The sequence below is a fragment of the Cervus elaphus genome, chromosome 30 (genome assembly GCF_910594005.1).
Source record: "Cervus elaphus chromosome 30, mCerEla1.1, whole genome shotgun sequence".
NCBI classification, from domain to species: domain Eukaryota; kingdom Metazoa; phylum Chordata; class Mammalia; order Artiodactyla; family Cervidae; genus Cervus; species Cervus elaphus.
Window position 1 is genome coordinate 72,717,127 of NC_057844.1, and position 21,928 is coordinate 72,739,054.

The window sequence follows — 21,928 nt, forward strand, 5'->3', positions numbered from 1 at the left end:
TACTCCTTGGAAGGAAAGTTATGTCCAACCTAGATAGCATATTAAAAAGCAGTGACATTACTTTGCCAACAAAGGTCCGTCTGGTCAAGGCTATGGTTTTTCCAGTGGTCATGTATGGATGTGGGAGTTGGACTGTGAAGAAAACTGACCACCGAAAAATTGATGCTTTTGAACTGTGGTGTTGGAGAAGACTCTTGAGAGTCCCTTGGACTGCAAGGAGATCCAGCCAGTCCATCCTAAAGGAGATCAGTCCTGGGTGTTCATTGGAAGGACTGATGCTGAAACTGAAACTCCAATACTTTGGCCACCTCATGCGAAGAGTTGACTCATTGGAAAAGACCCTGATGCTGGGAGCAACTGGAGGCAGGAGCAGAAGCGGACGACAGAGGATGAGATGGCTGGATGGCATCACCGACAATGAACATGAGTTTGAGTAAACTCCGGGAGTTGGTGATGGACAGGGAAGCCTGGCGTGCTGGGATTCATGGGGTCACAAAGAGTTGGACAAGACTGAGCGACTGAACTGAATGATTTGTTACAAAAAGTAATAGAATAAGTCTTTAAACTTCTCCTGCGGCTTTTCTTCTTGAACAACCCAGTTTTACTCAATAGTTTTATAGTCATTAGTGGTTAACTATGTACTTTTTAATAATTTTAGGCTTTCCCTGCTTGATTTTTCAGCTTTATATCCTTGATTCCTATGTTATGGAATCAGCAAGTTTATTCTATTTTCTATCTTCCCCCTTATATTTACCAGTAGCAATATTTTATCTTTGTCAGAATAGGTACTGTTTACATACTACACTATTACCCTGTCCCTCACTTTTTAGTTTCAGTGTTCACATAAACATATTCAATGCCCAAAAGGCAGTTGTTCCGCCCAGGAATCTTCAGTCAGTTCTTTGCCCGAAGAAATTTCTCAGAAAGTGTTCTTGGGAGCAATATTCCCTAAATTTTTGGATGTTTAACATCTTTGTAGCCATATATTAATATCTTCTTGAATGAGAGTTTTTCTTTCCTTGAATACCTTGTAGGAAGAGCTTCATTGTTTCTTGACACTGAATTTGTTTTTGAGAAGTCTAACACCAATCTGATTTTCTTTCCTTATAATCTTCTTAAATAACTCCATAAAATTAATTCCCTTTATTTCCTATAAAGTTCAATAGTCTGTGTTTTCATTTTGACCATTCATGGTCAACTGTACCAAGTTACACAGTGCATCTTTTAATTTGTGGATTTGGATCTTCATTTCAGAAAATTTTCTAATTGTAGTTTTAAGCACTTATTCTGTCCATTTGTTTCATTTTTCCATTTTGGGACTCTAGTATAGGTATGTTGGATTTCCTTTTCCTACCTATACTTTATCATTTTCTTTTGAATCCTCTTTTTTTTTTTTCCCTCCACATTTATTATTTCTATCTACTATGTCTTCTACTGTGCTTCCTATAAGGTCAGTTCTCCTTTGTTCCACTTATCATTTTAGTTTTTACTTCAGAAACGGTTTTATCTTTCCAGTTCTAGTTTCGCATTCCCTTGTTGTTGCTCATCAAACCCATTACTTTAAGGGTTTAAGTTCACCAACACAATGTAAACTGTTGTGTTACAAACTCTACCCAATCCCAACTCCCCAACTTGAAAGACCCAACTTAAACCACAACAAAGACCTTCTCTAACCTAGATATTCTACCCTAACCTCCTCCTTTTGAGACACTAACAAGAGTCTGTCAAGGCTGCTCTCCCTCACTGCAGGCAGTCTATTAAATTCAGCTTTGCTTGTGCAACAGTTACCCTGCTGAGTTCTTATTGAAGAGCTGACAGTCTATATCAGCCTCTCCCTTCCCACCTGGTTTTATTTAAATACATTTCTCTAGCCCATTGTATGTTTTTCTTCTGGAAATGGGAAATACTGAAGAATTTTTTAGAAGAAAAGTGACTAGATCAAATTCTTAATTTCCTCAAGTATCTTTCCAATCACCTAACAAGGTGACTGGCAATTGAAAAATCCAGAATTCTTATTAAATTGTTCTGAAATGAGCTGTAAACCAGAGCACAAATTCTGGTTCCATCTTGTACCAACCCTGTGACCCAGAAGAAATCACTGGATTTCAGTTTATATATTAGGATATTAACAACAGCTACAATATATAAAACATCTTAAAAACTACATACTGGTAAATACAGACTGTTTTATAAAGTGAAGTTGCTCAGTCATGTCCGACTCTTTGTGACCCCATGAACTGTAGCCTACCAGGCTCTTCCATCCATGGGATTTTCCAGGTAATCCTGGAGTGGGTTGCCATTTCCTTTTCCAGGAGATCTTCCCTGACCCAGGGATTGCACCCAGGTCTCCCGCATTGTAGGCAGACGCTTTACCATCTGAGCTACCAGGGAAGTCGTTATAGGTAAACTAAATATTCAAAAGTTTTCAATTCAACAAATGTCTCTGGCGGAATGCTCTGTGCCAGGTACTATGGTCATTCAAACCTCTAGGTTCAGAGTTTTCTGATTTACTCATTTCTCCTACTACTTCATTTCCATTCTACTTCAGCAGCTAGCTTTGGCTGTCATCCTGTGATTATGTCATCAAAAGTGGTCTATCTTTGGAATCATCCCATTTGAAAGTGAAAGTTGCCTAGCCTGCCAGGCTCCTCTGTCCATGGAATTCTCCAGGCAAGAATACTGGAATGAGTAGCCATTCCCTTCTCCAGGGGATCTTCCCAACCCAGGGATGGAACCCAGGTCTCCCGCATTGCAGGCGGATTCTTTACCGTCAGAGCCACCAGGGAAGCTCAAGAATCCCATTTGGTCTTTCCAATTATCTCTTTTACTCCCACAATATCACCTCTTAAACCTCATGAAACTCTTCAGCCTCTGGAATCAAAATCACACAGAGCAAAGCTTTGATGACCAGGAACACCCATTTTGGACTCTTAAATGAGCAAAAAATAAATTGGATTATGTGATGCCACTGATATACTGGCATTCCTTTCTTTTCCCTTCTTTCCCAATTTCTCTTCCTTATTGTAAGTGGCATTACTCAAACAAAAACAAAAATTCTTATAAAAAATGCATTTTGCTTGAAGAATGGTGAGAGCAACTAGGAAAATTACAGAAAGGAGTAATACTTAGTTTTAAAGGATAAGCAAGAATTTGTTAAGTGGTTAGTGAAGCAAAGAACTTCCCAGGTAGGGATGATGTGTTGTGGCTTCTATCACTTGGTCTCCAATGAACCGTGTATCTACTTCATTATCATCATTGTAGTCATTCGTCATCGTTAAAACAGCCTGTATTTACTAAGAGCTTACTCTGTCTTGGTGTGACAGACGCTGTTAACTGGCTAACCTATCATCATCTCTAGGCCATTTCTCCTCTGATTGCCTCAATTACTAGAAAAGTAAAAGATGCTTGCTCCTTGGAAGAAAAGCTATGACCAACCTAGACAACATATTAAAAAGCAGAGACATTACTTTGCCAACAAAGGTCCATCTAGTCAAAGCTATGATTTTTCCAGTAGTCATGTATGGATGTGAGAGTTGGATTATAAAGAAAGCTGAGAGCCTAAGAACTGATGCTTTTGAGCTGTGGTGTTGGAGAAGACTCTTGAGAGTCCCTTGGACTGCAAGGAGAGCCAGTCAGTCCATCCTAAAGGAAATCAGTCCTGAATATTCATTGGAAGGACTGATGCTGAAGCTGAAACTCCAATACTTTGGCCACCTGATGCGAAGAGCTGACTCACTGGAAAAAATCCTGATGCTGGGAAAGACTGAAGGTGGGAGGAGAAGGGGACGACAGAGGATGAGATGGTTGGATGGCATCACCGACTCAATGGACATGAGTTTGAGTAATCTCCGGGAGTAGGTGATGGGCAGGGAAGCCTGGCGTGCTGCAGTTCATGGGGTCGCAAAGAGTCAGACGCGACTAAATGGAACGGAACTTTTCTAGTTCCCTCATAGCTAGGAAGAACCACATTACAAAATTTTGGCCAATGAGATAGAAGTGAAAGTTGGCTGAAGTGTTCTAGGAAGCTTTTAGTCAAGATGAACATGGTTGATCTTCCTACTTCTTTCTGCTTTAAATATAGATAAGCAGTCTGGAACTGTGGCAGCCATTTTGCAACCATAAAAGAAAAAAAACAAAAACATTTCTGTGGCAACCTACTTTGAGACTTCTTTTAAATGGGTGAAAAATGAACTCCTACTGTTTAAGGCCCTGTGTGCCTGGCATTATATTACTTAAAGCCAAATTAAGTCTTATGCAATAAAGCCAGGCAGTGTTCTCAAGCACTCCTTAAGTATTTACACAATTAGGATCATTTAGAGTCTTGAGGTAGGTAATTTAAGAGACCATTTAGCAGAATCTTATCAAATTTGTGATCAACTGTGTACTATATCCTATAGGATTCTAGTAACATTCCAGTGGTTTAAATTTTTCTCAGTCTTCACAAGCTTTTAAGTAAAACTTTTTATAGGAAACAGAAGAATTATCTCATAGCCTTTATTCTCTATCTTGTGAAGAAAACCATATAGCATGGGCAGAAAATTTGGAGTATGTAAGGTTAATGAGAAAGTAAGTAGGATCTATGTCAGGAAAGATTGGCTAGAATAACAAACTGTATGCTATATAAAGCAGACAATATAAAAATGGAACAACCTAAACTGTTTTAATAATAAAAAAAGTACAAGCTAATATTTTTTGTATGAAAATTAAAGATCCAAAGTCTAAAATACAGTGTTATTAATGTAGTAAATTTCTTTAAAAAAGGAATTCAAACTAACCTTTTGATTTTCCTGTATTTCCTCCCTCATAAGCTGATTTACAGCAATTCTGGTCAGAGATCTGGGAATATAAATAGAGATACAATTCATTCTTCCTTAAATGTTTAGGACTAAACTATGATTCAATGCAAGATAATACTCTGGATGAGAAACTAAAAACTCTAAAGGCATTATAACTGAGAAGCACACATTTCCATACAGCCTATTTGATGGATGGCACAATGGCTTTCACTTGACAAGGTATTTGATTCATGTGGAACAAAGACGGTAAAAAAGTTCATGCACACCCACTGCATGCATTATGTGCTATCAGGGCTTGTTTACTACTAGGTATTTATTTTTCAAGTATTCTTGATTGAAAATGTTATTTTGTCTTGTTTTGCCTCTAGGGAGAAATTCTGTATGAAATTACCACTGTCATTGTATGTGTTGCTGCAAATAAGAAATTTTTAGAATATTTTTACATAAAAGAATTTTGGTTAACCTGGGATCTATACCAGAGTATATATGTTCTAAAATACTGATAATATTGACTTCATGTATTTACTCTTAAAGAGCTTATAACTCCCTTATAATTTAAAAACGTCACAAATGTTTTTTAAATAAGTCTATTGATTATATTTATTTGAACTAATAATGCCTAAGAATGCTTATTTATCTGCCAATTTTATGCATAGAAGAAAGATTTAAAAGGTAAAAGACTGTTAATTCAAAGTTGACATTAAGTAAAACTCAAACAGAAAGGGTATCTTAAAACAACCCATAATAAGTGTGTATTATTTCCTAAAATTTGGCAGCATTTGAGATAAAACTGCAACTGAAAATTTGATAATGCAAACTTTTTCATTCATTTATCAAGTATTTCATTTCAATGAACATTTCCTGGTTGTCTACAGAGTGACTTTTTTTAAAGAAAAATAAAAATGTCTTATTAAGTCTGAACATAAATAGAGGCAAGATTTTTAGCCTTGGGCATTAATTATGGTTGTGCCATTGATGGGGTCTGGAGGAAACCAATCTGTTTCATCCTCAGACTGAGGAAGCATCCACAAATTCATGGAGTAATGAATTATTGGAGTAACTAGAGAGATGTGATCAAGAGTTCTATTTTGTAGTATGTAACAATATGCATGCACAAGACAATATTTCCTCTAGTTTAAAAAAACCCAATATACAGAATGGAGACCATCATTTCATAAACACTATAGATACCAGAATTAACTGACATCATTAAGTTGAATGAAATCAGCCATTTTCATAAAATTTATTTAATGGAAAGAGTTCTGGCTATCATCCAATCAATAACCTTTAATATACCTGGCTTTTATGGGGAAGTTCTGCGAAATGTCTTTCATTAATTTTATGGCATCATAAACTGGAGTGGACATTATTTGAGACGCTGCTTGAAAACTAAGATCTGGAAGGAAAAAAATATCATTAAAGAAACTGATATGTTAGACCTTAATAGACATTTCCATGTACTTTAAATAACCCTTCCTGTCATGTATTCATATATAGACACATTAAAAAACACTCATACTTACCATTATTCAGAACTTTTAAAAAAAATGGAAAGCTACCACTTCTATCCAATTAAGATAAGTTTTACACTTACCTTTACTGATAAAATCTGAGACAGTGTAAAGAACAAGTAAATGAATATAATATTATTAGAATCCACTACCAGCTTTTGCTTTTTTCTAAACTGTTCCATACCTAGATGACTCAAATTGTTATTTAAGTCTTTCACTTTGCCTCTCAAATCCAGGTTCTCATATTTAACTGTCTTGGTTTTACCACTTGGATACTTCAAAACCAGCATATTCAGTAACAAATTTGTAATATTCCTGCCCAACTTTGCCCAAATCTGGTCCTCTTTGGTCTTCTCTTTAGAACAAATCCACCACTGTCCATCCAGCTGGGTAAACCATGAATCCAGCAGTTGTTCCTGGTGTCTCTTCGCCCTTACACTCCATTTCCAACACTCACAAAGGTCTGTGATACTCTCCCTAAATAACCCACCCTCGAGTTTATTCCAACCCTTCCTCAGACCTCTATTCAATCACTCCTTCTTGAGGAAGGCTCCTTTTTCTGTTACCCCTATCTCACCACTCAGATCTTCCTGACATATGCTTTTCTTAATCTTTTGTTCCTTTATTCTGCAGCAATTGTGATAGTGATTTTTACATTGGTTTTTAAAATTGTTCATGTTTATCCAACATCCTTTGAAGAAACATGATGTCTGTTTTAGCTCTTTTTACCTTTGGAATATGTGTTTTTCAAAGTGTCAGTTGCAACCCATTAGTTAGTAGTGAAATCAGATTAATGGGTAATGTGAAGGTTTTTTTAATCAAATGAAACAGGGTATAATAAAAGAAAGTTTTATCAGAATTAACAAAATGTAGTATTGGGCTTCCCTGATAATTCAGTTGGTAAAGAATCCACCTGCAATGTAGGAGACCCCAGTTTGATTCCTGGGTTGGGAAGATCCGCTGGAAAAGGGATAGGCTACCCACTCCAGTATCCTTGAGCTTCCCTTGTGGCTCAGCTGGTAAAGAATCAGTCTACTATGAGGGAGACCTGGGTTCTATCCCTGGGTTGGGAAGATCCCCTGGAGAAAGGAAAGGCTACCCTCTCCAGTATTCTGGCCTGGAAAATTGCATGGACTATATAGTCCATGGTGTCGCAAAGAGTCAGACACGACTGTGCGGCTTTCACTTTCCCTTTCAGTAAACATATATGGGGCTTCCCTGGTGTCTCAGATGGTAAAGAATCTGCCTGCAAGGCAGGAGACCTGGGTTCAATCCCTGGGTTGGGAAGATCTCCTGGAGAAGGGAATGGCTACCTAATCCAGTATTCTTGCCTGGAAAATCCCATGGACAGAGGAACTTGGTCAGCTGCAGTCCATGGGGTTGCAGAGAGTCAGATACAACTGAGTGACTAATACACATATACACACACACACACAGTAAACATACATATCTATAGTGATTTTTTTTTTTTTTTAGTTTTAAGTGTATCTATGTATTATACATTTGTTGTATGGGTCTTGGTGTAAAATATATTTCCTACTCCAGGTGTCAGCCAAAAATTATAAAACCATGGTTGTAGGGACATTACTGATTTTCAATAAATACTTGTAAAATCAATCAAAAAAGGAAAAGAAAAGGTCTTGATCACTTCCCTTTTCCTCAATCTATTTCCTTGGCTTCTGTGACGTGCTCTTCCATCTCTCATCATCATCATTCCACTGTGTCTACTTGTCCCACATAAGTGAACAAACAGACTCTCCCTTGTGCACTAATTTGGTTACTCTGCACTTTGAGTTAGCACCTTCACCTTTAAAAAACCTCTATGCTAACATTTTCCACTTTTAAAATCTTCTCCTTTCAGTAGAAGGACTTTATATTCACCCCACCACTGTAACTAGTCATCTGGATATGTCACAATTACTTTAAGTCCATTTTTTAAACACCAGTCTCATTATTTCTGAGCCCTGTATTCAACCCCAAGCCTGTTTTATATTCTCTCTACAGAGGCTTCAAGCTAGAAATTTTAAAGTCATCTTTGAGTCTTTTAATCTCCTGAATATTTGCTAAATTCAGCCTGCCCATCTATGCCTCTACCACAGCACAGGCTCTGTATCTCACTATACTAATTCAATGATGTCTTAACTAGACTTCCTATTTCTAGTCTATTCAAACATACCTTACACAGACATTACGAAGGTTAATTAAAACTAAGCTAACTATGCATGTTCTCTGTTTACCAGTCTTTAAAAGCACTCTATCACTTACACTTTTCTAAATTATGGGTCCCTTGGAGAACATTTTGGGTTCCCTGGTGGCAAGCAGCAGTCTACTTTCTTCTCCACTATGCCCTCCTTCAGGGGATCTTCCCAACCCAGGGACTGAACCCGGGTCTCTCGTATTGCAGGTGGATTCTTTACCGTCTGAGCCGCCGCCACCACCACCACCAACAGCGTGCATGCCTAGTCACGTCCATGGGGCTGCAAAGAGTCAGACACGACTAAGCATGCACATTGTTGCTGTCGGTGGTGGCTCAGACATTAAAGAATCCACCTACAATATGGGAGACATGGGTTCAATCCCTGGGTTGGGAAGATCCCCTGAAGGAGGGCATGGTGGAGAACATTTTGGAGAAGAACGCAGACTGTTGCCTGTCTACAGCTGGAAGAGCTGGACAGGTCACGGAGAGTGGCTGCATATGGCTAACTTGGTTTCTTCTGGGGGTGATAAAAAGAAAACTGATTGTGTGTGCTGCGCTAAGTTGCTTCAGTCATGTCCGACCCTGTGTGACCATACGGACTGTAGCCTTCCAGACTCCTCTGTCTGTGGGATTCTCCAGGCAAGAGTACTAAAGTGGGTTGCCATGCCCTTCTCCAGGGGATCTTCCCAGCTCAGGGATCGAACCCGCAGCTCCTGCACCTCCTGCATTGCAGGTGGGTCCTTTATCACTGGGCTACCAGGGAAGCCCTAACACTGAGTATGGTGACAGTTAAAAATCTCTAAAAATATACTACACTTAATTCTACTCGTTAAATGGTGAACTGTATAATTCATCAAGTATATTTCAAGTGGCTGTTGTATTAAAAGCAGTTGATGATATGTGATAAAAGTTATGGGTTCCACAGAAAAAGGACATCCCTATGACCCACTAGAAATTATAAATAAAATAGAAATTTACAAACTGAAAAGGAATTACAGTTTAATCCAAACTAAATTTTGGTCTCAAAATACCTGCTTATAGGATGTCAGTACAGAAGCTATTTTGAGGTCATAATGAAACATGTAATGGTCTCTAACAATCAAAATTTTAAAGAGAAGAAAACTAAGATTTAGTTCTGATTTCTCTTAACTTACTAATCAGGAATTTTAACCAGTGCTGTAGATACCCTGAAACATAGTTTAATACCTGCGATGAACATACAAGATAACTCATATATACTTTAAAAATGATTAGGTAATATCAGATAACTGCACATTATATAATTTTAAATCTTCCAGAGATAAAATATAACTTATTTGATGAATAACATTTCAATTAAATTTTATGGCCACAAAAAGTAATGCATATTAGTCACATAATTGGTAATTATTATTGCCTAAGAAATAATTTACATCATGTTATATAAAAGCCTATTTAATAAAACAGAGATCAGTTACCAATATGCTATTTTAACATCGACTGAAATACCATACCTTGTAGTTCCCAGACTTTCAAAGGCATCATTTCTTTATTACTCTCAATCAGGTATTTTTGGAATGTTGTCAGATTATCTCTAAGATCTGAATATCTTTCTCTGTATTAGAATATTAAGTAATGTTAATTATCGTCATGTATTATAAACTACTGTTATACAAGCAGTATATTTTTGAAATTATCTCTTCCTAATACTTAAGACACAAACTAATGGTTCAAGATAATAATAATGATACAGCTATAGTGCTAGATAGCATATTAAAAAGCAGAGACATTACTTTGCCAACAAAGGTCCATCTAGTCAAGGCTATGGTTTCTCCAGTGGTCATGTATGGATGTGAGAGTTGGACTGTGAAGAAAGCTGAGCGCCGAAGAATTGATGCTTTTGAATTGTGGTGTTGGATAAGACTCTTGAGAGTCCCTTGGACTGCAAGGAGATCCAACCAGTCCAACCGAAAGGAGATCAGTCCTGGGTATTCATTGGGAGGACTGATGTTGAAGCTGAAACTCCAATACTTTGGCCACCTCATGCAAAGAGTTGACTCACTGGAAAAGACCCTGATGCTGGGAGGGATTGGGGGCAGGAAGAGAAGCGGACGACAGAGGATGAGATGGCTGGATGGCATCACCGACAATGAACATGAGTTTGAGTAAACTCCGGGAGTTGGTGATGGACAGGGAAGCCTGGCGTGCTGCGATTCATGGGGTCGCAGTCAGTCAGTCACGAATGAGCAACTGAACTGAACTGATAGTGACAGAATTTAAAAATATGGAGGGAGACATGCATGTCTTCTTTTTTTCAATGTATAAAACAAAACAAAATATGGAGATATATACTGTCATTTGTTAACATTACCTATAAGGGATCCAAGGGTGAGGACAGAATTATTAGTTTTTATGTTATACACTTTTCCTTTAACATTTTATAAATTGTTCAAGTCTTGCTTTCATAATTAAAAACAAAAACTATTTTATAAAGAAAGATATCAAAGCTTCCCATAAAATTTTAGCTTATTTCTGAAAAGCTCCATCTTTGAAACTTATAAAGAAAACTTATATAAGATAATTTTGCCCAATTAAACGTATCTTACATATTCTTACAATTCACTGATTATGATGATTCGTTGGATCATGGACAAATCAAGAGAGTTCCAGAAAAACATCTACTGTTTAATTGACCATGCCAAAGCCTTTGACTCTGTGGATCACAACAAACTGTGGAAAATTCTTAAAGAGATGGGAATACCAGACCACCTGACCTGTATCCTGAGAAATCTGTATTCAGTTCGAGAAGCAACAGTTAGAAATGGACATGGAACAACAGACTGGTTCCAAATCAGGAAAGAAGTATGTCAAGGCTATATATTTTAACCCTGATTATTTAACTTATATGCAGAGTACATCATGTGAAATGCTGGGTTGGATGAAGCACAAGACTAGAATCAAGACTGCTGGGAGAAATGTCAACAACCTCAGATATGCAGATGACACCACCCTTATGGCAGAAAGCAAAGAAGAACTAAAGAGCCCCTTGATGAAAGTGAAAGAGGAGAGTGAAAAAGTTGGCTTAAAACTCAACATTAAGAAAACTAAGATCATGGCATCTGATTCTATCACTTCATGGCAAATAGATGGGGAAACAGTGGAAACAGTGGCAGACTTTATTTTTTGGGGCTCTAAAATCACTGCAGATGGTGACTACAGCCATGAAATTAAAAGATGCTTACTCCTTGGAAGGAAAGTTATGACCAACCTAAATAGCATATTAAAAAGCAGAGACATTACTTTGCCAACAAATGCCTGTCTAGTCAAAGCTGTGGTTTTTCCAGTAGTCATGCATGGATGTGAGAGTTGGACTGTGAAGAAAGCTGAGCACTGAAGAATTGACGCTTTTGAACTGTGGTGTTGAAGAAGACTCTTGAGAGTCCCTTGGACAGCAAGAGATCCAGCCAGTCCATCCTAAAGGAAATCAGTCCTGAATATTCACTGGAAGGACTGATGTTGAAGCTGAAACTCCAATACACTGACCACCTGCTGCAAAGAACTGACTCTTTTGAAAAGACCATGATGCTGGGAAAGATTGAAGGCATGGGGACAAGGGGATAACAAACGATGAAATGGTTGGATGGCATCACTGACTCAATGGACATGGGTTTGGGTGGACCCCGGGAGTTGATGATGGACAGGGAGGCCTGGCATGCTGCGGTTCATGGGGTCACAAAGAGTTGGACATGACAGAGCAACTGAACTGAAATGAGGTATTCTTAAAGACTGACAAATAATAATGCAGAATTAATGGCATTTTACCATATATATAATAAAAATTATCATCTTATTCTCCAATCTCTCATGAACTCAACACATAGTACCATTTCCTATTACTGGAGAGAATTCTTTTTAAAAAAGTTTATCTAGCTATTGGCACAATTTATAAATAAATTTTGTATTTTCAACAGTAAGGAGAAATGAGTATTTTAAAGTGAGAGGAAAACTAAATATACAGTACATACATAAATGGATTAATCTCATAGTTAACAATAATACATGCACTGCAATGTCCTATGTTGAAATTTTCTTCCAATGTGGGATTACATTTTGAAAACTAATCAAGACTGCTCTTATAGTGAAAAAGCAATCGAACTTCTTTGAAAAGAGGTTCACTATGAATTAACCACTCCTTTCACAATATTTTGTTACAGAGTAATATTAAGTTTGTAAGAGCTGTTGTGTTGCTTTTCATGTTTAATCATAAGCTTAATGATAATTTTCACTGGTAAAATTATGTATATAATCCAGGCAAAAAGACATTATTCATACAATACCTCAAAGCAAAAGCTTTTTGCTTAAGTCAATTATGTAAAACCTGGGTACTTCCTCTCCAAAAAAACTAATATTCCAGGGTTCCAAAGGCTTTTTGGAATACAAGCAACTTATTCCCATAAATAGTTATGCTTAAGAAAGTATGGATTCTACAATGTGAGACATAGCTGGAAATGGAATAAAAATGTTATCTACTAAATAAAAACCTTACTTAAATCCATTTTACAAGAAGCATTAACAGGTTACAAGCATACAATTTGTCCAGCAAACTACAGAAATGTAACTCAGTCATCTGTATAAAGCAATATAGTGTCCGAAAATGTTCCCCTTGCTCTGTACAATTATGTCCTCACAGAACTGACGTAAGTGTCCTTTATACATATTTGTAATGTTAAGTAAAGAACTAAAGATATTTTAAAAAATGGTTCTCTTTTTTTAATTAATTTTGCCTTTATAATGCAATCACAAACTTGCCCATCTTGTTAATAAGAAAAACCACACATAAAACTAAAATTCCCATCTATTAACAATCAGAGAGCACTCACCATCCTATTCCTGGTCTTCAATCAGAGATGCGGAAAAAACAAAGCGGGACAAGTTTACTTTTGGAAAGGTTACTTATATGTGTATATAAAATGAAGACCAGAAGTTAAAAGGTATTTAATATGGCAATCTTGGGACAGAAATTTAGGGAAATAAATATTTTCTCTTTTAAGACATAAAAGTGCTGATTTTTTTATGCTAAAAACCCAATAGTAACTATGAGTTTTGTAACCCATCACAAAAGATTCTACAAATTTTTGTTTTATTTTTGGCCAGAGATAACTCTGGAATTTTAAATTTCCATTATCTCTAATCGTACTCATTATCCTGTGGAATTAATGATTATTTTTCAATTTTGAGCTTTTTTCCATTAACTCTGTGTTACTTTTGTAATAAAAACAGTAGTATGTATATTTTTAGAATGTGAAACATATGCCAACACAACATATTGAATCTATTCCTTTAAAAACAAGCTTAATAGTATAATAATAGTTTCACTTCTATTCAGACTTACTTTAATTTCCCAAAGAGAAATCCTTGAACTTCATTTGTTTCAGTAACATCTTCTGCAGTAGTATTAGTCACAGCTGTATTTTGGAAACAAAAACAAAATGAACATATTTCAGACTGGAAGAGGAATATGTGATAAAAAATTAGAACTCAAAATCAAATTCCATTTTTTTACCTTGCTTTTCTTTCATGGATCAGTCTAATGATACAAGAGTGTGCTCTCTTAGTAAACAAGCTTGACTACTAAATACTTTACAACCAGCTATATGCTCTATAGATCATTTTGTAGTCAAGCTCTATTTTATACTGGAGTGATAAACCAAGAGACTGATCCAGACTTGCCCAAAAGTGTCCAAGTCTCTGGCAGAGGTGTGGGTGGGTGGTGGCCCGCTGCAGGGCTGGGGGCACTGAGTGTAGCAGTGCACGCATGGGACCTTTTGAAGGAGGTCACCATTATCTTCACTGCCTTCACCATAGTTTGGCCACAGGTACATAACAAGGAGGGAACACAGCCCCACCCATCAACAGAAAATTGGATTAAAGATTTACTGAACATGGCCCAGCCCATCAGAACAAGACCCAATTTCCCCCTCAGTCAGTCTCTCCCATCAGGAAGCTTCCATAAGCCTCTTACCCTTCTCCATCAGACAGCAGACAGACTGAAAACCACAGGCACAGAAAACTAACCAATCTGATCACATGGACCACAGCCTTGCCTAACTCAAGGAAATTATGAGCCATGCCATTTAGGGCCACCTGAGACGGAGAGGTCATGGCGGAGAGTTCTGACAAAACGTGGTCCACTGGAGAAGGGAATGGCAAATCACTTCAGTATTCTTGCCTTGAGAACCTCATGAACAGTATGAAAAGGCAAAAAGATAGGACACTGAAAGATGAACTCCCCAGGTCAGTAGGTGCCCAATAAGCTACTGGAGAACAGTGGAGAAATAACTTCAGAAAGAATGAAGAGACGGAGCCAAGGCAAAAACAACACCCAGTTGTGAATGCGTCTGGTGATGGAAATAAAGTCTGATGCTGTAAAGAGCAATACTGCATAGGAACCTGTAATGATAGTTTCATGAACCAAGACAAATTGGAAATGGTCAAACAGGAGATGGCAAGAATGAACATTGACATTTAAAGAATCAGCAAACTAAAATGGACTGGAATAGGTGAATTTAACTGAGTTCAGTCCAGTCGCTCAGTCGTCTCTGACTCTTTGCGAACCCATGGACCACAGCACACCAGGCCTCCCTGTCCATCACCAACCCCCGGAGTCCACCTAAACCTATGTCCATTGAGTCGGTGATGCCATCCAACCATCTTATCCTCTGTTGTCCCCTTCTCCTCCTGCCCTCAATCTTTTCCAGCATCAGGTTCTTTTCAAATGAGTCAGCTCTTCACATCAGGTGGCCCAAGTTTTGGAGTTTCAACTTCAACATCAGTCCTTCCAATGAACACTCAGGATGATCTCCCTGCAGTCCAAGGGACTCTCAAGAGTCTTCTCCAACAACAATTCAAAAGCATCAATTATTCAGTGCTTAGCTTTCTTTATAGTCCAACTCTCACATGCATACATGACTACTTCAAAAACTATAGCCTTGACTAGACAGACCTTTGTTGACAAAGTAATGTCAACATTACATTTAATGTCAACATTACATTTAATATGCTGTCTAGGTTGGGCATAACTTTCCTTCCAAGGAGTAAGTGTCTTTAACTCCAAGGCTGAAACCACCATCTGCAGTGATTCTGGAGCCCAGAAAAATACAGTCAGCCACTGTTTCCATGGTTTCCCCATCTATTTGCCATGAAGTGATGGGACTGGATGCCATGATCTTAGTTTTCTGAATGTTGAGCTTTAAGCCAACTTTTTCACTCTCCTCTTTCACTTTCATCAAGAGGCTCTTTAGTTCTTCACTGTCTGCCTTAAGGGTGGTGTCGTCTGCATATCTGAGGTTATTGATATTTCTCTGGGAAATCTTGATTCCAGCTTGTGCTTCATCCAGCCCAGCATTTCTCATGATGTACTCTGCATGTAAGTTAAGTAAGCAGGGTGACAATATACAGCCTTGACGTACACCTTTTCCTATTTGGAACCAGTCTGTTGTTCCATGTCCAGTTCTAACTGCTGCTTCCTGACCTGCATACAGATTTCTCAAGAGCCAGGTCAGGTGGTCTGGTATTCCCATCTCTTTCAGAATTTTCCACAGTTTATTGTGACCCACACAGTCAAAGGCTTTGGCATAGTCAGTAAAGCAGAAACAGATGTTTTTCTGGAACTCTTGCTTTTTCAATGATTCAGCAGATGTTAGCAATTTGATCTCTGGTTCCTCTGCCTTTTCTAAAACCAGCTTGAACATCTGGAAGTTCACCGTTCATGTAATGCTGAAGCTTGGCTTGGAGAATTTTAAGCATCACTTTACTAGCGTGTGAGATGAGTGCAATTGTGCGGTAGTTTGAGCATTCTCTGCCATTGCCCTTCTTTGGGACTGGAATGTAAACTGACCTTTTCCAGTCCTGTGGCCACTGCTGAGTTTTCCAAATTTGCTGCCATACTGAGTGCAGCACTTTCACAGCATCATCTTTCAGGATTTGAAATAGCTCAACTGGAATTCCATCACCTCCACCACCTCCACTAGCTTTGTTCATAGTGATGCTTCCTAAGGCCCACTTGACTTCACATTCCAGGATGTCTGGCTCTAGGTGAGTGATCACACCATCGTGATTATCTGGGTCATGAAGATCTTTTTTGTATAATTCTTTGGTGTATTCTAGGCACCTCTTCCTAACAACTCAGATGACCATTATATCTACTACTGTGGGCAAGAATGCCTTAGAAGAAATTGAGTAGCCATCATAGTCAACAAAAGAGTTCAAAATGCAGTACTTGGATGCAGTCTCAAAAATGACACAATGATCTCTGTTCATTTCCAAGGCAAGCCATTCAATATCACAGTAATCCAAGTCTATGCAGATGACACCACCCTTAAAGCAGAAGGTGAAGAAGAACTAAAAAGCCTCTTGATGAAAGTGAAAGAGGAGAGTGAAAAAGTTGGCTTAAAGCTCAACATTCAGAAAACTAAGATCATGGCTTCTGGTCTAATCACCTCACAGCAAACAGACGGGAAACAGTGGAAACAGCGGCAGATTTCATTTTGGGGGGATTCTAAAATCACTGCAGATGGTGACTGCAGCCATGAAATTAAAAGATGTGTACTCCTTGGAAGGAAAGTTATGACCAACCTAGACAGCATATTAAAAAGCAGAGACATTACTTTGCCAACAAAGGTCCATCTAGTCAAAGCTATGGTTTTTCCAGTGGTCATGTATGGATGTGAGATGGACTGTGAAGAAAGCGGAGCACCGAAAAATTGATGCTTTTGAACTGTGGTGTTGGATAAGACTCTTGAGAGTCCCTTGGACTGCAAGGAGATCCAACCAGTCCACCCTAAAGGAGATCAGTCCTGAGTGTTCATTGGAAGGACTGAAACTGAAGCTGAAACTCCAATACTTTGGCCACCTGATGCGAAGAACTGACTCATTTGAAAAAACCCTGATACTGGGAAAGATTGAAGGTGGGAGGAGAAGGGGACAACAGAGAATGAGATGGTTCGATGGCATCACCGACTCGATGGACATAGGTTTGGGTGGACTCCGGGATTTGGTGATGGACAGAGAGACCTGGTGTGCTGTGGTCCATGGGGCTGCAAAGACTCGAACATGGCTGAGTGACTGAACTGAACTGAACTGATGCTCTGACCAGTAATGCTGAAGAAGCTGAAGCTGAACGATTCTATGAAGACCTACAAGACCTTCTAGAACTAACAACCAAAAAAGATGTCCTTTTCATTATAGCAGACTGGAATGCAAAAGCAGAAAGTCAAGAAACACCTGGAGTAACAGGCAAATTTGGCCTTGGGGTACAGAAAGAAGCAGGGCAAAGGCTAATAGGGTTTTGCCAAGAGAATGCACCAGTCACAGCAAACATCCTCTTCCAAAAACACAAGAGAAGACTCTACACATGGACATCACCAGATGGTCAATACCAAAATCAGATCAATTATATTCTTTGTAACCAAAGATGAAGAAGTTCTTTACAGTCAGCAAAAACAAGAACAGGAGCTGACTATGGCATTGACCATGAACTCCTTATTGCCAAATTCAGACTTAAATTGAAGAAAGCAGAGAAAACCACTAGACCATTCAGATATGACCTAAATCAAATCCCTTACTATCATACAGTGGAAATGACAAATAGATTCAAGGGACTAGATCTGATAGACAGAGAGCCTGAAGAACTATGGATGGATGTTTGTGACGCTGTCAGGAGGCAGTGATCAGGATGATCCCCAGGAAAAAGAAATGTCTAAAGGCAAAATGGCTGTCTGAGGAGGCCTTACAAATACCTGTAAAAAGAAGAGGAGCAAAAGGCAAAGAGAAAAGAAAAGATATATCCATTTCAATGCAGAGTTCCAACGACTAGCAAGGAGAGATAAGAAAGCCTTCCTTAGCGATCAATGCAAAAAAATAGAGAACAACAGAATGGGAGAGTCTAGAGATCTCCTCAAGAAAACTAGAGATACCAAGGGAACATTTCATGCAAAGATAGGCACAGTAGAGGATAGAAATGGTATGAACCTAACAGAAGCAGAAGATATTAAGAGGAGGTGGTAAGAAGAAGAACAAAAATCTTCACGACCCAAATAAACACAATGGTGTGATCACTCACCTAGAGCCACATCCTGGAATGCGAAGTCAAGTGGGCCTTAGAAAGCATCATTACAAACAAAGCTAGTGGAGGTGGTGGAATTCCAGTTGAGCTATTTCAAATCCTAAAACATGAAGTTGTTAAAGTGCTGCACTCAACATGCCAGCAAATTTGGAAAACTCAGCAGTGGCCACAGGAAGGTCAGTTTTCATCCCAATCCAAAGAAAGGCAATGCCAAAGAATGCTCTAACTACCGCACAATTGCACTCATCTCACATGCTCGTAAATTAATGCTCAAAATTCTCCAAGCCAAGCTTCAACAGTATGTGAACCGCCAACTTCCATATATTCAAGCTGATTTTAGAAAAGGCAGAGGAACCAGAGATCAAATTCCCAACATCTGCTGGATCATCGAAAAAGCAAGAGAGTTCCAGAAAAACATCTACTTCTGCTTTATTGACTATTCCAAAGGCTTTGACTGTGTGGATCAGAAAAATCTCTGAAAAATTCTTAAAGAGATGGGAACACCATATCATTTGACTTGCCTCCTGAGAAACCTGTATGCAGGTCAGGAAGCAACAGTTAGAACTGGACATGGAACAACAGACTGGTTCCAAATAGGAAAAGGAGTATGTAAAGGCTGTATATTGTCACCTTGCTTATATAACTTATATGCAGAGCACATCATGAGAAATCTGGACTGGATGAAGCACAAGCTGGAATCAAGATTTCCCGGAGAAATATCAATAACCTCTGATATGCAGATGACACCACCCTATGGCAGAAAGAGAAGAACTAAAGAGCCTCTTGATGAAAGTGAAAGAGGAGAGTGAAAAAGTTGGCTTAAAGCTCAACATTCAGAAAACTAAGATCATGGTCTGGTCCCATCACTTCATGGCAAATAGTTTGGGATACAGTGTAAAGTGACTGACTTTATTTTCTTGGACTCCAAAATCACTGCAGATGGTGACTGCAGCCATGAAATTAAAAGATGCTTGCTCCTTGGAAGAGAAGTTATGACCAACCTAGACAGCATATTAAAAAGCAGAGACATTACTTTGCCAACAAAGGTCCATCTAGTCAAAGCTATGGTTTTTCCAGTAGTCATGTATGGATATAAGAGTTGGACTATAAAGAAAGCTGAGCACTAAAGAATTGATGCTTTTGAACTGTGGTGTTGGAGAAGACTCTTGAGAGTCCCTTGGACAGCAAGAGATCCAGCCAGTCCATCCTAAAGGAAATCAGTCCTGAATATTCACTGGAAGGACTGATGCTGAAACTCCAATACTTTGGCCGCCTGATGTGAAGAACTCACTCATTGGAAAAGACCCTGATGCTGAGAAAGATTTAAGGCAGGATGAGAAAGGGATGACAGAGGATAAGATGGTTGGATAGCATCACCGACTCAATGGACATGAGTTTGAGTAAACTCCAGGAGCTGGTGATAGACAGAAAAGCCTGGTGTGCTTCAGTCCATGGGGTCGCAAAGAGTCAGTCTCTAATGAGCAACTGAACCAGACTGAACTGATAAACCAAGAAGTCTGCAAGAAACCCTGGGCTTACCTCTTATACCAGCAAGAAATCTAAACCCTAAAATATACAGGAGTTCTCACATATTTCTGACACCTTCAGACATAATCAAGAAACCTTTCGAGAGACACCAAAACTCATGGCCTCAAAGGATAAAGATATATTTTATATTCATTTCCCTTCCCCTCTCCTTTACTTACCAAATTTTTATAGTATACAGTGTGGTAAGGGCGTGTTTGAGGGTACTTCAGGTTCTAAGAATCTGGACCTTTTATAGCAAGGGGCTATGCGCCATCAGAGTGCGTAAGTACACTTCTCCTTTCTTACTTGTCTGAGAGTCTGGATTTCTAAGACTACAGCTAAAAACCCTGGAATGCTTTAATCAGGTAAACATTTACTGACTGCTTTCTATAATGCCCACTGCCTGCCAGATAGACACCAGGAGGAGAGATGCAAAAGACACAAACCTTACTGGGTTGAAAATGAGAGAGACAAATAGACAGCTTTAACAGACTATTTAAAACTTTTCCAAAAGGAAGCACAAAATATATGGAATACAGAAAATGCAAAAAGCCTCCTCTGACAGCAGGAACATAGGCAGCCAACTCAGAGGTACTGACTGAGACATACAAACCTTAAAAGATGAGTAGACCTCAGACAAGAGGTGGAAAGAGTGTTTCAGGCAGAGGAACAGCATATGTTAAGGGATGAAATACTCCAGAGGTCATAAAGGCTTGGCACAGAGCAATACATGGACCCATCCAGGAAACAGAAAATTGTTCTGTATCGTAGTGCAGTGTTACAGGACCACAGGGTACAAATCAGAGGTCTGAGAGAAAGTGAGAAGGCAGAAAGAGACCAGCTGTGGAAAGCTCCATTGTGCTACAGGACTTTAACTTATGAGGCGGTTACAAGAAACCACTAGGGTTACTTGGTTACTTAGGTAACTAAGGGTTTTCAACTGGTAGAATCACAAAGTCAGAAGTTCTGATTGAACACTGGAAGTTCAATCAGAAAGTACTGTGGAGAACAGATGGATTATTCTCTTTTGGAGATGAGAGGATTAAGGGTCCTGAAGAGAAGGTCAGTTGGAAGCCTGATAGTCATAAGCAGAGGGGAAAAAAGAAGTGAATTAAAGGAGTGGCAAGTAGAATGGAGAGAAGATATATTCCAAATATATGATAAAAGTTAACCTGCAGTTTGTACAGAAATCCCTTGCATTCCTATATACTAACAATGAAAAAACAGAAAGAGAAATTAAGGAAACAATACCATTCACCACTGCAACAAAAAGAATAAAATACTTAGGAGTATATCTACCTAAAGAAACAAAAGACCTATACATAGAAAACTATAAAACACTGATGAAAGAAATCAAAGAGGACACAAACAGATGGAGAAACATACCGTGTTCATGGATTGGAAGAATCAATATTGTCAAAATGGCTATTCTACCCAAAGCAATCTATAGATTCAATGCAATCCCTATCAAGCTACCAACGGTATTTTTCACAGAACTAGAACAAATAATTTCACAATTTGTATGGAAATACAAAAAAACCTCGAATAGCCAAAGCAATCTTGAGAAAGAAGAATGGAACTGGAGGAATCAACCTGCCTGACTTCAGACTCTACTACAAAGCCACAGTCATCAAGACAGTATGGTACTGGCACAAAGACAGAAATATAGATCAATGGAACAGAATAGAAAGCCCAGAGATAAATCCACGCATCCAAGGACACCTTATCTTTGACAAAGGAGGCAAGGATATACAATGGAAAAAAGACAACCTCTTCAACAAGTGGTGCTGGGAAA

At 38.6% G+C, this 21,928-nt stretch overlaps 1 protein-coding gene across 2 annotated transcripts in view; it reads right to left on the reverse strand.

Annotated features, from left to right (window-relative positions):
- The window catches only part of UGGT2 (UDP-glucose glycoprotein glucosyltransferase 2), a 137,453-nt gene that overhangs the window by 89,022 nt on the left and 26,503 nt on the right, over positions 1–21,928 (reverse strand). For both annotated transcript variants that reach the window (XM_043892451.1, XM_043892452.1), the window contains 4 exons: positions 13,876–13,948; positions 9,998–10,098; positions 6,093–6,192; positions 4,776–4,836 (listed from right to left, as the gene is read on the reverse strand). In XM_043892451.1, coding sequence (XP_043748386.1) covers positions 4,776–4,836; positions 6,093–6,192; positions 9,998–10,098; positions 13,876–13,948 — 335 coding nt within the window. The remainder of the gene's footprint in view (positions 1–4,775; positions 4,837–6,092; positions 6,193–9,997; positions 10,099–13,875; positions 13,949–21,928) is intronic.